General features: G+C 49.0%; 1 protein-coding gene across 3 annotated transcripts in view; it reads left to right on the top strand.

The window, feature by feature from the left end:
* Positions 1 to 13,063, top strand: part of RYK (receptor like tyrosine kinase) — a 40,404-nt gene extending 27,341 nt beyond the window's left edge. The window contains exons 10-16 of one of the 3 annotated variants that reach the window (XR_008451285.1): positions 6,729 to 6,798; positions 8,206 to 8,338; positions 8,827 to 8,936; positions 9,501 to 9,660; positions 10,628 to 10,764; positions 11,805 to 12,767; positions 13,046 to 13,063. Coding sequence is in view for 2 of the 3 variants with exons in the window: in XM_054074627.1 (XP_053930602.1) it covers positions 6,729 to 6,798; positions 8,206 to 8,338; positions 8,827 to 8,936; positions 9,501 to 9,660; positions 10,628 to 10,764; positions 11,805 to 11,916 (722 nt within the window). In the remaining variant the exon portion in view is untranslated. Of the gene's footprint in view, positions 1 to 6,728; positions 6,799 to 8,205; positions 8,339 to 8,826; positions 8,937 to 9,500; positions 9,661 to 10,627; positions 10,765 to 11,804; positions 12,888 to 13,045 lie in introns of those variants that run through there. The other 2 variants (XM_054074627.1, XM_054074626.1) reach the window with 2 other exon arrangements.
* The last annotated feature ends 665 nt before the right edge of the window (positions 13,064 to 13,728 follow it).

Here is a 13,728-nt window from a genome sequence, read left to right as displayed (position 1 = left end):
TGTAGTGTATGGTCCTGTTAGTGCCTTCACTCAGGTGATGTCTGTTTTGGCCTGCTCACAACCTAGCCAAGGGCAGCTTGGTGACCCTCTAGGACTTTGCAGCAGTTCTAGCATCTTCAGCACAGGAAGGGCATGGAGCTGTTGGAGCGAGTCCAGGGAAGGCCATGGAGATGATCCCAGGGCTGGAGCAGCTCCTCTATGAGGACAGGCTGAGAGAGTTGCGGTTGCTCAGCCTGGAGAAGAGGAGGCTCTGGAGAGACCTTGAAGCAGCTTCCAGCACTGAAAGGGGCTCCAGGAAAGGTGGAAGGAAAGCTCTGCAAATGTCTGCTGGCAGCATTGCAGATGGCCTGTACAGCAGACGTGAACTCAAGAGTGAGTGTTGAATTGCTTCCAAAATCCAAAGACTTGTGTCAAAGGGTGCAAGCTGTATTCAGGCACGTATTCTCTTTGAACTGGGATTGTGTTCTGCCTTGGGAGAACTTTGACATCATTAATTGCTCTGCAGAAGAAGCAGTAATTAACAAGGATGTGTTGATACTAGGAGCTCTCTTTCCTTGAAGCTGGACGCTTAGGGCAGTTCTAGCACTGGGCTCGCTTCCTGTGGACCATCGTGTGCCTAACTCTGTGCTTTTCACCCTTTGGTGCCTTGAGCTTGTGGACTTTGTCACAGTGTGTTTGGCAAAGCCTGTAAGTTTGAAAGATAATAAGGGTAGTAGAAGCTTTGTGAAAACATAGAGTTGGAGAGAAAATGGGTGGTAGAAGTGTTCTGATGTTGAAAATATTAGCTTGCGGTGTGAGACTGAAGGAAGTTTGTATGGGAATAAGACCTTACAAATTGTCCAAAGGTGAAAAAAGCTTCGAGTGAAACATCTTGTTAAATATCGCTGTCAGGAAACAGGTTTATCAGAAGCCTTGTTTAGTGTTAGCGGAGCTGCTTCCTCTGGGAGTGCTGAAAGGAGCGGCTGTTTGCCACTGGGATGACCGATTGCCATCCTGAAACCTTTGGGTGTATTGCTTTTAAGATTATTTCATGGAAAGAGTGGTGAAGCCCTGGCAGAAGCCACCCAGGGCAGATGTGGAGTCCCTGTCCCTGGAGGGGTTTAAAAGCCAGGCTGAGGTGGCACTTAAGAACACGGTTTAGTGGTCGAGTTGGTAGCGATGGGTTTACGGTTGGACCTGGTCATCTTAAAGGCCTTTTCCAACCTAAATGATCTGTGATTCTGCTTTGTCTTCTGTCTGAAGAACCAGATTTCACTGCTACAGTTTAAAATCTTCAGGTTGCAATGCTGTGCTTTGCTGTTTGGAGATTCTAGGTGGTCTGACTTAAAATGCTGTTCTTGGAAGCTGTCCAGCTGATCGGGTAACCCACTATGATATCCAGGTAATTGCTGCTTTTCATCTCTGGTGAGTAATGAGAGGTGTGGAGGGCCTCTCCTCCAGCGTGCTACCACCTAGCGAATATAAAGCATGATGCTCCATAGTCGCTACGAGAGCCGGGTCTTGGAGGAAGTGGCTTGCTGCAACATTGGTGTTATCGCGGGCTTCTGGAGATGTTTTCATGTAAGCCTTGCAGTGATTCATGGGATCGAGTGAGGGTGAACAAGGGGTTTAAAATGTAGTTTTGCAGATGGAGTTTGAGAAGCTGCTAAAAATCAAGTTGCTGCTCTTTCTCCCTGTGAACCAGGAAGGGCCTCAGCACACATCACGCCTGCCAGAGCTGCGTGGAGAGATTAGCTCTCAGATAAAAATAGCCGTGCCAAGAGCCCCATTGTGCCTGGCTATAGACAAATAATGTAATGTCATGAGATAAACTCGCAGCCATATCAAAGCTTCTTGAAATCCCAGCTTGTTCTTGTCCTGTGCCTTAGGGTAGATTTTCACAGCCAGGCTTTTGGCACAGAAAGGGTAAAAGCAGCGCTTTAAGATCATCTTCCTCATTCAGGAATGCATTTATTTCTGTCTCCAACAGTCTTGGTTTTAAGCGTCTTCTGAAAGTCAAACGTTTTTGGTCCTCATGGAGCATCTAGAATCACTGCTGGGTGTTAAACCTTTCTCCCAACTGGTGTGACCTGAAGCTTTTGTTGTTACTCAGAGGTTGGTGCGTGGTGGCCTTGTGATAGTAGGTGGTGCTTTCGGGGCAGAGAAGCACTGCCCTGACTGCAGCCCACCAGGCTGTGACTGCGTGAATTGTTGAGCGCTGACGTATACTTAATCATAGATAGTGTTAATATCTTGGAGGGAAGCGCTGGTTTGGGGCTTTGAAGAAGTTGTGCAACAAGCCCTTCTTGCCTTGCCCTGGAGTGCTTGACTTTGTCTCAGGAAACAGCCCCACATTTCAGAGTTAATAAATGGGAGACTGGAGTCTCCTTCATCGTGGCTTGAAGTTGTTCTTTTAATTTAAGAGGTCTCTGGCTCTATGGGAGGCTCCCCCAATTCCCCCTCATGAGCTATGTCTGTGGTTGTGTTCATCTCAAATGACCTCACAGATCCAGGACAGAAAAAAACAAGCTGCAAAAGCCTCTGGGCATGCTTGTGTTTGACGAGATCGCTCCCCAGGTCTCCTTTTGTGTGGCTGCACAAACAGTTCTGTGAATAAAATGCCCACGTACGTGTGCTTAGATGGAATGCTTAGACGTTTGGTGGGTGGGTTTGGTACAGGACTATGCTTTGGCCCAGGCAAGAAGATGAAATCCGTAGGATTTACCTTTTTGTAAGAACGTCTTGTTGAGCTGAAATCACTGGGTCATGGCTGTTGCTGTCTCTGCCCTGGGACTGTGTATTTCTCTTATCAAAGCCAGAAATGCTGTGGATCTGCTGGATTGCTTTGAGGGATTTTCATAGAGTCACAGAATGGTTTTGGTTAGAAAAGACCTTTAAGATCAAATCCAACCATCAATCCAGCCCTGCCAAGTCCGCCACCAGACCGTGTCTCAAGTACAACATCTACTCATCTGTTAAACTGCCCCAGGGATGGTGGCTCATCCACCTCCCTGGGCAGCCTCTGCCAGTGCTTGACAACTCTTTCAGTAAAGAAATTCCTCCTAATATCCAACCTAAATCCCCACGGCACATCTTCAGGCCACTTCTCCTTGTCCTGTCACTGACTACCAGGGAGAGGAGACCAATCCCACCTCACTACAGCCTCATTTCCAGGAGCTGCAGAGAGTGATGAGGTCTCCCCTCAGCCTCTTCTTCTCCAGGCTAAACAGCCCTGAGTCCCTCAGCTGTTCCTCACAACCCTTGTTCTCCAGCCCCTTCCCCAGCTCCATTCCCTTCTCTAGACGCGCTCCAGCCTCTCAATGTCCTTCCTGGAGTGAGGGGCCCAAAACAAACCAGGATTGGAGGTCCAGCCTCACTGCAGGGTGGTCAGATTCCCCAGGTCCTCTACAATAAAATGCTTGATTACCAAAATCACCTTCTTCGCGATTGTTGAAGACTTCTGTTGGATGCTTAACAGTAGTTGTAATCCGCTAAATGGGACTAAGAAGTTGTTTAAATGTACTTTTTGGTGCCTAACTAAAGAAAATGGCTGTGAAAGGAAGACTGATTGCACCGGGGCCTGTTGCAGGAGCATGATTGTGGTATTTTTTTTAGCCCTTTTTGACTTGAATTGCTCTAAAAAGTGGCAATTTGTATTTTGTTTTGAATTATATCTAGCACAACCCCACAATAATCAAACAGTGTGGTGGTTCTGAACTGGCACGGCTTGAAGCCAGAGGAGGGTTATCCTTGTACTGCCATTGTTTGTTTGGAGCTGGGTGAATTTGGTGGTGTTCTGTAAGTGTTTACTATACAGAAAACAAGGAAATAATATTGATAAGAAAACACAATCTGGATGCAGGGCCTGGTTCCCTAGATAAGATTTGGATTTCCGTATATACTTGAGTGGGAGTCAATCGTCCTCTGGGACGCTGGGTGACTGCAGTGCGGTCTCCAAGCAGGAAGGAAATGGAGAAACTTAAGAGTGACCTGAAAAACAGCCTGTGAGGTGGTGGGTAGGGAAAGGCTTGGTGGAAGAAGGTTGTCTTTTCCAGGGAGACCTTAGAGCAGCTTCCAGTGCTGAAAGGGGCTTCAGGAAAGCTGTAGAGGGGCTCTGGATCAGGGAGGGCAGGGATGGGATGAGGGGGAGTATTTTTAAGCTGAAAGAGGGGAGTTTGAGGTGAGAGCTTAGGGAGAAATGTTCTCGTGAGGGTGGGGAGGCCCTGGCCCAGGGTGCCCAGAACAGTGGTGGCTGCCCCATCCCTGGAGGGGTTCCAGGCCAGGTTGGATGGGGCTTGGAGCCCCTGATCCAGTGGGAGGTGTCCCTGCCCATGGCAGGGGGTGGGACTGGGTGGGCTTTGAGGTCCCTTCCAACCCAAACCATTCTGTGATCTTGTGGTTCTAAGAGATGAACCAGTGTGTTGTCCAAACCAGGTTAGCTTGTTCTGAGATCTTGAAGCCTGTCTTGAATAGGCTCTGATTTAGAGCTTCAAATTATTGCGTGGTGGCTCTTATAATTAAAAGCAAACCAGTTCAGCAAGCACAGGGCCAAAGAGTCTATAAGCGAGTTAATCAGCTTAAATTCACACCTAACAATCTCTTCCCTGCCTTCGTTCTGTGCTGGATTAGGGAAGTGTCGGCTTCTGGGATGTGGTATCGACCGTGTGCTGGGACCCTGCAGGCAGCTCTGTGCTTTTACACCTCTGTGTTTAAGTGTTCAGCTCCTTGGGTGATTCAGCCATTCGTGCCTTTATAACTCCATTTTAGTGCAATATCTTCTGTTTTCTTGTTCACAAGCCTTCTGAAGGCTGTCCCCTGCCCATTGGGTTCGTCACACATCAAACACTGCAACACCAGTGCTGCGCTGGAAACAGAACTGACTCTCATGTTTGGCCTCAGCCGAGTGTGGCTGAAATGCCTCCTGCACTGCAGGAACCTGTTCCGACCCCCCTGTACTTACTTATTATCGAATACAAGGAAATGGACTGTTTTGATGCATCCCATAATATACCGCAGCCAGAATTGTCACCCATCTAACAGCACCACCGTGGACTTCTCCAGAGTGTTGTGGTTTAGCTTTTAGGGGCCTGGTCCTTCCAGCCGGTGCAGGGTCCAGGCAGAGATGCCCCTCTGGCGTGTCCGTGGGTGCTGGGGGCTCGGTGCCTCCAGCCAAGACCTCTAGCTGTGTTTATTCCCACCATTTCCCACTCTCCTTTGCCGGTGCCTGTGTGCTCTGGGAAGGAGCGTCTCCTTTGCCATCTCTCCTGAGCTGAGGTGGGAAAGCCACCTTTGAAATCATTTGCCTCGGGATCTTTTTCCTGTCCCTGGCTCCAGGGAACTTTCTCAATCCAGCAGATGTTTTGAGTTGTGCGATTTCTCTTTTGATGAACCCTCCTTGTGCAGGAGCTGTGATGGGTGTGAAGCTGCCTCTGCTTCCAGCAGATCAGGAAGGCTAAATGCCAGCTTGTGTGTCATGGTTAGAGCCTGTCGGTCTCACTTGCTGTTGGCCATGCTCTTTCTCCCAGCTTTGGGTTTGCTTTCCATACCTTCTGTTCGTATGTGCTGTCCACATTCCCCACTCTTAACTCAGGCAAAAGTCACGTTTTCTTTTTACAGAATCACAGAGTGGTTTGGGTTGGAAGGGACCTCAAAGCCCATCCAGTCCATCCCCCTGCCATGGGCACGGACATCACCCACTGGACCAGGGGCTCCAAGCCCCATCCAACCTGGCCTCTTCCAGGGTTCAAGTTCCACTAGGAAAGAGTGTTGGAACTGGGATGGGGAGGAGAGTGAGACCACAAAGAAGGAAAAAGAGCAGATGAGTTCCCTCCTCTTCTTCCTCCCAGGGCAGTAAAATGTTTGACTCATCTGTAATATGTAAATTCATCCTAAGATGGCAGGGAAAACTGATTGGGCTCTTCCCAGCGCTGGCTTGCTGCCCAGGCACCCTGGTGCTAGTCCTAGCACGAAGGAGGGACTGAAAACACACCTGGCTGTGAGGAGGGTGGGATTGAGAGCACTCTGATTTCACAGAATCATACATTTGTTTGGTTGGAAAAGACCTTTGAGATCAAGTCCAACCATGCCTGTCCACTAAGCCAGATCCCTGAGCACCTCTTCTACCCATCTGTTAAACCCCTCCAGGGATGGAGACTCCACCACCTCCTGCGCAGCCTCTACCGGGGCCCGAGAACCTTTTCGGTGGAGAAATTGTTCCTGATGTCCAATCTGTACTTCCCCTGATGTAGCTTAAGGCCATTCCCTCTTGTCCTATTGACTGTCACCTGGGAGGCATATGGAAATGACCTGTCTCTGTTAGCCTGGCTGCAGGCTGCATCAGCCTGTGCTGGTCTGCCCTTCTCTCCTGTGCCTTTGGGAAGCACACGGTGTTCTCCCAGTCTTCCAGTGGCACTGGCCCCGTGTGCAGGATGCAGCCCGCGCTGCCTCGTGCTGCAGGTCGTGCCTGCCCAGAAGCTGTCAGGAAGTGGCAAAAGTACAGTCTGTCAGCACCTGGAGCGGAGTTTGTTTCCTCTCAGCTTCACCCCGTGTGTTTGGGTAGGAATATGTCCCAGGGCTTGGCTTGCTCTGCTCTCTTGAAGGCTTTAAACTTCATTTTTGAAAAGCAGGCAAACAAGTTCTGTTTGTGCTTGAGTGACCTCAGCTGACTTGCAGATCGGGACCAAATTGTAATGAACGTGCTGGGCTGTTTCCAAAGTTATATCTGCAGTTCCTTTCTCTCCTGTCATTAGATCAGGCCTCCGAGGTGCAGGTGACGATGATGCTGACCGAGAGCTGTAAACTCCGAGGGCTCCATCACAGGTAAGCCCAGCAGGGCTTATAGCACTCTCAGTGCCTGCTGAAAATACTTGTGCTTAAAGCTTCCCGGGGCAGAGGAGACTTTTTTTTTTAGGATTCAGCAGGGTTCTGTACTTTTCAATTTGTTTTTCTAAGCTTTAAAGAACTGAAACTACTTTTGCATCACTTTAAAATACAGAATTCCAATTAGGCTGCTTGTTGCAAAAAGTGCTTGGAAGCTTTTTTCTAGCTGTAAAATCAAACAGTAGCAGTGTGTGGGGACACGGGGCAAGCCTTCGGTTTGGTGTTCCAGGCATTGCAGTGAAATGTAGGTAGATATACCTTGTTTTTAGTCTTGGTTCTGACACAAAAAGGTGCTGCAGGCAGGCGTTGGTCTCTGCTGGTTCTCGTCCAGGCAGCTGTTAAACGTGGTGGGATCTCAGCCATGAGGAGAGCAAGTAGAGCTGCAGGTTGACTCTCAGCTGAGCTGCTCTATCAGTCTGGGTTGGGTTCTTCATGATTTCCTCTGTGGAACTGAAGTGCTGTGAAGAGGTACCCTCACGCCTGGAGCCAAGGAACTGCTTTGCCGGACTCTTGTACGTGTGAGGAGGGGCTCTTGATCAGGGAATGTAGGGACAGGAGGCCGTGGAGACGATGTGAGGGCTGGAGAACCTCCTCTACGAGGCCAGGCTGAGAGAGTTGGGGTTGTTCAGCCTGGAGAAGAGAAGGCTGGAGGAGACCTTAGAGCAGTTTTCAGTGCTGAAAGGGGCTCCAGGAAAGCTGGGGAGGGGCTTTTTACAAGGGCCTGGAGTGATAGGATGAGGGGGAATGGCTGCAAATTGGAGAAAGGGTAGCTTTAGATGAAACATTGAGAAAAAATTCTTCATAATAAGGGTGGGGAGGCCCTGGCCCAGGGTGCCCAGAGCAGTGGTGGGTGCCCCATCCCTGGAGGTCAGGGTTGGATGGGGTTTGGAGCCCCTGGGCCAGTGGGAGGTGTCCTTGCACATGGCAGGGGGTGGGACTGGATGGGCTTTCAGGTCCCTTCCAACCTAAACCATTCCATGATTCTGTAATGGAGCCACATATTTTGAATCATTAACTGCATTTAGGATGCTACGTTTGCAATTTGAGGATATATCCTAGGGCAGGTGATGACCTGTATTCCCAGAGATTTATTTCAGCACTTTTGGACCAAGTGAAAAAATTTGGAGGGTTCTTCCTGATGGGAAAGTACTCGGAAGTCTTGTTTTTAAAGAAGCAGATGCCTAGAGCTTTAGTTATTTGGAGACCTTGTGCTCTGCAGTTTATAACTCGGGATTGATGCTTTTCTTCCATGTTGGATTGCTTTCACTTAATGTGTTTTAGAGAGCGAGAAGGTTCTTAGGAAACTTCAGTTTTGTGAAATGAGGAATTTATCTCCCTGTCTTCCAGGAATCTGCTCCCAATCACTCACGTCTGCATAGAAGAGGGAGAGAAACCCATGGTGCTGCTGCCGTACATGAACTGGGGTAACCTGAAGCTCTTCCTGCGACAGTGCAAGCTGGTTGAGGCCAACAATCCCCAGGTAGGCAGGGATCTGTGACTGCTTGCTCTTAACACCAGGACATGGTTTGTCACCTGTGGATGTGCTTTAAAACAAATTGTGCTGCTTTTCTTCTCTGTCACAATGATGAAGGATTTAGCCCCTAGGGAACCTGCCTGCCGCAGTCTCTTCCCTGCTCCTGGGAAGAGAGCGTGGCTGATCCAAGTCAGGATGCTGTCTCCTTGGCCATCTGGGCCACTGCTGGCTCATGTTCAGCTGCTGTCAACCAACACCCCCAGGTCCTTCTCCTCCAGGCAGCTTTCCAGCCGCTCTTCCCCAAGCCCAGAGCTGCACGGGGCTGTTGTGACCCAGCACTTGGCCTTGTTGGGCCTCATAACTTGGCATAAGCAGTCTTCGTAAGGTTTCTCAACAAGCAGGGAGGCATCAGGCGCTGGGATAGAACAGAAATCCTACTCCAGCTGGCAGCACACTCACAGTTCAGTAATGATGGTTCTCCTGTGCTCTTGCAGGCGATTTCCCAGCAGGACCTCGTACACATGGCCATCCAGATCGCGTGTGGCATGAGTTACCTGGCCAGGCGGGAGGTCATTCACAGGGACCTGGCTGCTAGAAACTGCGTGTAAGTACGAAGTGGGGCAGAGCCGGTGCACAGGCACTGTTACAGCACTAACGAGGGCTGCGGTGGGCTCTCTCCAGTCGACCACATCTCTACTACAAAATACACTGCTGTTTAAGCCACAATTAACATCTGTTGCTCTAACAAGGTGTTACCAGATGTTGCTTTGCCTAGATCTTCAGCTCATTATTGCTGCTGAGGGACCATAGCTAGCATTTAGTTAACTGATAGGGGATCTCCAGGGAAGGAGGAATAATTCCAAGGAGTCGTGTGTTTGCTTTAGCTGTATTTCTTTGCATTTGTAAATGTTTGATTTTATTTAATCTAAGTCTGCTGAGTTTTCTGGTGCTTATCTGTTAACGCAGAATAAATACGGTCTTTGATAATGTTTGATGATCACTAATAAAGTGTTTCCTGATCCAGGAGAACGCCGTCCCTTTGCAGTGTTGATAGTGTGATCAGCGCTCCCCACTTAAGTCCCGAGTCGGAAACTTCAGCTTGAGCATAAATATCTCCTCTAAAACTTCAATGCCAAGATTGCTAATTAATTCCATTCTTTTAAATTAGCATTGACGACGCACTTCAGGTTAAGATTACAGACAATGCGCTCTCTCGAGACCTCTTTCCGATGGACTACCACTGCCTGGGAGACAACGAGAACAGGCCCGTTCGATGGATGGCTCTTGAAAGCCTGGTTAACAACGAATTCTCCAGCGCTAGTGATGTGGTAAGGTTGTTTTCCTCCTCTTACACCTTGTTGGTGTGTTTTATTGACATAAATAAAATGAGGAAAAAGAGCAGGGCAAGGCTTCTTTTGATTAAAATCAAGAATCGAGTGAGACTTGCCGAATTCTGCCCCGTTTCCATCAGTCAGGATGTTTGTGGCGCTGGTACCTCAGCAGTGAATCACCAGCACGCTCTATCAGCACCATCTATGTTTTGCCTCCTGATACCAGCCAGTAAATCATCTTATACTGTGCTCGCACACGAATTGATTGATTGGCTTTTCATCACCATAAGCTCCTTTTGGCAAGAACCGGCGGCTGAACGACGTGTTGGGTGCTGATCCAGCTGTCGTATTTACCAAGATGAAATCTTTTTCTCCTGAATCCTACTCTGAGCATGTATTCAAAAGACACAGTGTACTTTGATTTTTAGAAAATGAAGGTTTCTCCTCCTCTGACCCTTTGAATTTCACAGGCCATCTTTGAGGAGGTGGCAAAATATAATGCTAAAGTGTTAATTTTTGCAAAACAGTGAGCGCAAGGTTTAGTGTTCGTTAGATTTGTGAAGCATTTTGAAAAGTCATGCTGGAGAAATGCAGTAAATGAATGATTTTTTAGCATTTAAGTCTTAGCGCACTTTTAGCTTCAGTTCAACTTAAACACCTTCTGTGATTCTTGATTCGTGGAATCGTGGAATGGTTTGGGATGGAAGGGACCTCAAAGCCCATCCAGTAACACCCCTGCCATGGGCAGGGACACCTCCCACTGGATCAGGGGCTCCAAGCCCCATCCAACCTGGCCTTGAACCCCTCCAGGGATGGGGCAGCGACAACAAAAGTGTTGTTGTGTTGAACTTGGATCTGTCCCACATTTGTGTGAATCTGTCCTCCTACTGACTAATTTTATGGAATGTCTGAAGGAGCACCCGGAATTCGGCTGCTCCCTTAACGCTGTGCACTTCCCTTACAGTGGGCCTTTGGAGTAACGCTGTGGGAGCTGATGACATTGGGACAGACGCCGTATGTCGACATCGACCCCTTTGAGATGGCTGCTTATTTAAAGGATGGCTATCGGATAGCTCAGCCCATCAACTGCCCTGATGAACTGTAAGTCCATCATCCTCAAGAGAGGAGAAATGTCTGTTGTGCAACTAGCATGCAAAGCCAGGCTTAGCCATGAAGGAGCTGGGTTTCATAGAATCAGGGAATGGTTTGGGTTGGAAGGGACCTCAAAGCCCATCCAGTCCCACCCCTGCCATGGGCAGGGACACCTCCCACTGGACCAGGGGCTCCAAGCCCCATCCAACCTGGCCTGGAACCCCTCCAGGGATGGGGCAGCCACCGCTGCTCTGGGCACCCTGGGCCAGGGCCTCCCCACCCACACAGCAAAACATTTCTCCCTAAGATCTCATCTCGGTCTCCCCTATTTCAGCTCAAAACTGTTCCCCTTGTGCCGTCCCTGCCCTCCCTGATCCGGAGCCCCTCCCCAGCTTTTCTGGAGCCCCTTTCAGCACTGGAAGCTGCTCTAAGGTGTCCCCTGGGGCTTCCCTTCTCCAGGCTGAACAACCCCAACTCTCTCAGCCTGTCCTCATGGCAGAGGGGCTCCAGCACTCGGATCATCTGTGTGGCCTCCTCTGGACCCACTCCAACAGCTCCGTGTCCTTGTGCTGAGTGAACCTGCCACAGAAAGACTTGGAACTGTACTTTTAAAATCATTGAGCAATTTCTCATGAATTAGGTGTTGCTTCTTCCTGGGTTGCCTCTGACTTGTATCCAAAATCAACTCAGCACTGTCAGTCACAGCACGTTTATTGACCCTGAGGCTGAGGTTGCCCAGAGCAGTGGTGGCTGCCCCATCCCTGGAGGGGTTCCAGGCCAGGTTGGATGGGGCTTGGAGCCCCTGATCCAGTGGGAGGTGTCCCTGCCCATGGCAGGGGGATGGATGTGGGTGGGCTTTGAGGTCCTTTCCAACCCAAACCATCCTATGATTCTATGATTTTGAATGCCCATCTGCCAGGGGGTTGTTCAGCATCGTGTATCGGAAGATGCAGGTTCCTTTGCTCTTGGGCCAGCAAGTTTTGTACTGGCAAATGTTTTTCACTTTCAGATTGGGACCTGGCTTATGTTCTCGTGTCCTTGTCCTGCAGATTCGCTGTCATGGCCTGCTGTTGGGCCCTTGACCCTGAAGAAAGACCCAAGTTTCAGCAGCTGGTGCAATGTCTAACGGAATTCCACGCGGCGTTGGGAGCCTACGTCTGAAACTATGGAAGGAGGTTGGATTCAGTGGTCGGGAGAAGGCATGGCTATATCCGCTGCTCCGTGCATCACTCGGACTCGCACACGCCACGTGTATAAAGCAACACTAACGGGAGAAAGCACTTCTTCCAAAACACTGTGCCTTAGAATGCTTTCGTAGTCTGAAGTCTTTTATAAGACCTCTTGATGTTGAATCTTTTCTAGGTATCACTTTTGCTAAGTTAAATCGAGACCTTTTTGTATGCCATCAGGATTTTTAACGTGTAGTGAACTGGTAGCGAACTGAAACACGAGGTGTCGATGGACTTTGCACTCCTATAGACACCGGAGTTTTTGGAAGGGAATATGGAACCGGTAGCAAACTGAGGAGAGGGGAGAGGAATGCGAAAGCCGCACTGCAGAAAACGTTCCCTGCTTTCTAAAAACATTGAAACTGAATCTTTCTGACCAGCTCTAGTGTTTGTACTTGTATGTATCTGGAATAGCTTTTTTAGTATCAACTTCTATTTTGAGACACATTGTGGTTGGAACCACAAGCGGCATCTTTACCTTTTTAACCTATTCACAAATGGTTTTGGTTTTTTTTGAAAAGCTGGTCTTCAGGACACAAAATCCCCTTTTTAAGGCAGTAAGTGGTTCTGTAAAAGTGATTCCACTTTACCTCATACAGAGAGGAGTGAAGGGGAGTAAAAATGCTGCTCCTCCTTGCAGGTAAAAGGCCGATGTGATTTTTGTTTTTTTTTTAGCTGGTTTTCTGTGCTAACGTAGAGGCCTTCAGAGAAGCACCAAAGCAGCCCTTGTGTGGGAGTCTTTCACCTCAGACTTCTGGATCGCAATTTTTCTTGTTCAAAAAGGTACTGGTTGTTTTTTATGGGCTTTTATGGCCTGAAATGGGCTTAAATATATAAATATATATTTGTAAAGACACTTGCAGAGTAAAGAAGGTTTTTCTATTACATCCAATGTGAAAGCTTGGTCCCTCACGTACCCTTGTGTGTTGGCTGTGCAGGTTGGTGGTTGTTGGGCTGGAGATGAGGTTGGATTGCCCACCTCCCGTCCTGCAGAACCACTCCCTGAGACTTCATACGTTGTCCTGCTGCTTTCCTTAATCCAAACATCCGTTATCCCCCAGGTTTTTGGAGTTGAACGTTACTGAAGAGGACCGAACAAGGTATTTGGGCCCCTCGGTCCAAGAGGGATATTGAGGGGCCAGGGCACTTTTGGAGAAGGGAACGGAGCTGGGATAGGGGCTGGAAAACAGGGGGTCTGAGAGGTGGCTGAAGGCCCTGGGGCTGATTAGCCTGGAGAAGAGGAAGCCTCACTCATGAGCTGAAGTTCTTAGATTTGGGGGGTTGCTTGCAGCCAGTGTCAGGGTTTCTGGCTGCTTACAAAGCCTTTTGGCTTCTGCTTTGGCTGCAAGGCGTGCAGGAAGTGATCTTGGAACCTGGAGGATTACTCCCAGAGATGACCCAGCTTGTCAGGTCAAAAGCTTGGGATGGTCTCACAGCAGGAGACCAGAGGCTGATGTAAAACTTGTGAAGCAAAAAGAGAGCTGGAATCAACTAAAATGGAGCACATCTGGTCCAAGCAGAAGAAAACAAGGTGGAAACCGAGAGCACAGAGGAGAGAGAGCTGAAGAAGCAGCTGGGGGCAGGAGGGAGGGAGGGAGAGGAGGAGCCCAGGTTATTTGATGCCTCCAGCCTCTCCCACCCCAGGAATGCACAGAAGCCAAGAGCTGAATCAGAAATACACTCGGGGCAGGTATTTTGTTTAACTTTGCATATTTCTTGGGTTTCTTAGTGGAAAAATGTTTTG

This window comes from Cuculus canorus, chromosome 9 (genome assembly GCF_017976375.1).
Source record: "Cuculus canorus isolate bCucCan1 chromosome 9, bCucCan1.pri, whole genome shotgun sequence".
NCBI classification, from domain to species: domain Eukaryota; kingdom Metazoa; phylum Chordata; class Aves; order Cuculiformes; family Cuculidae; genus Cuculus; species Cuculus canorus.
Note: the sequence above shows the minus strand (reverse complement) of the source record. Positions and strands in the feature narration are given on the sequence as shown.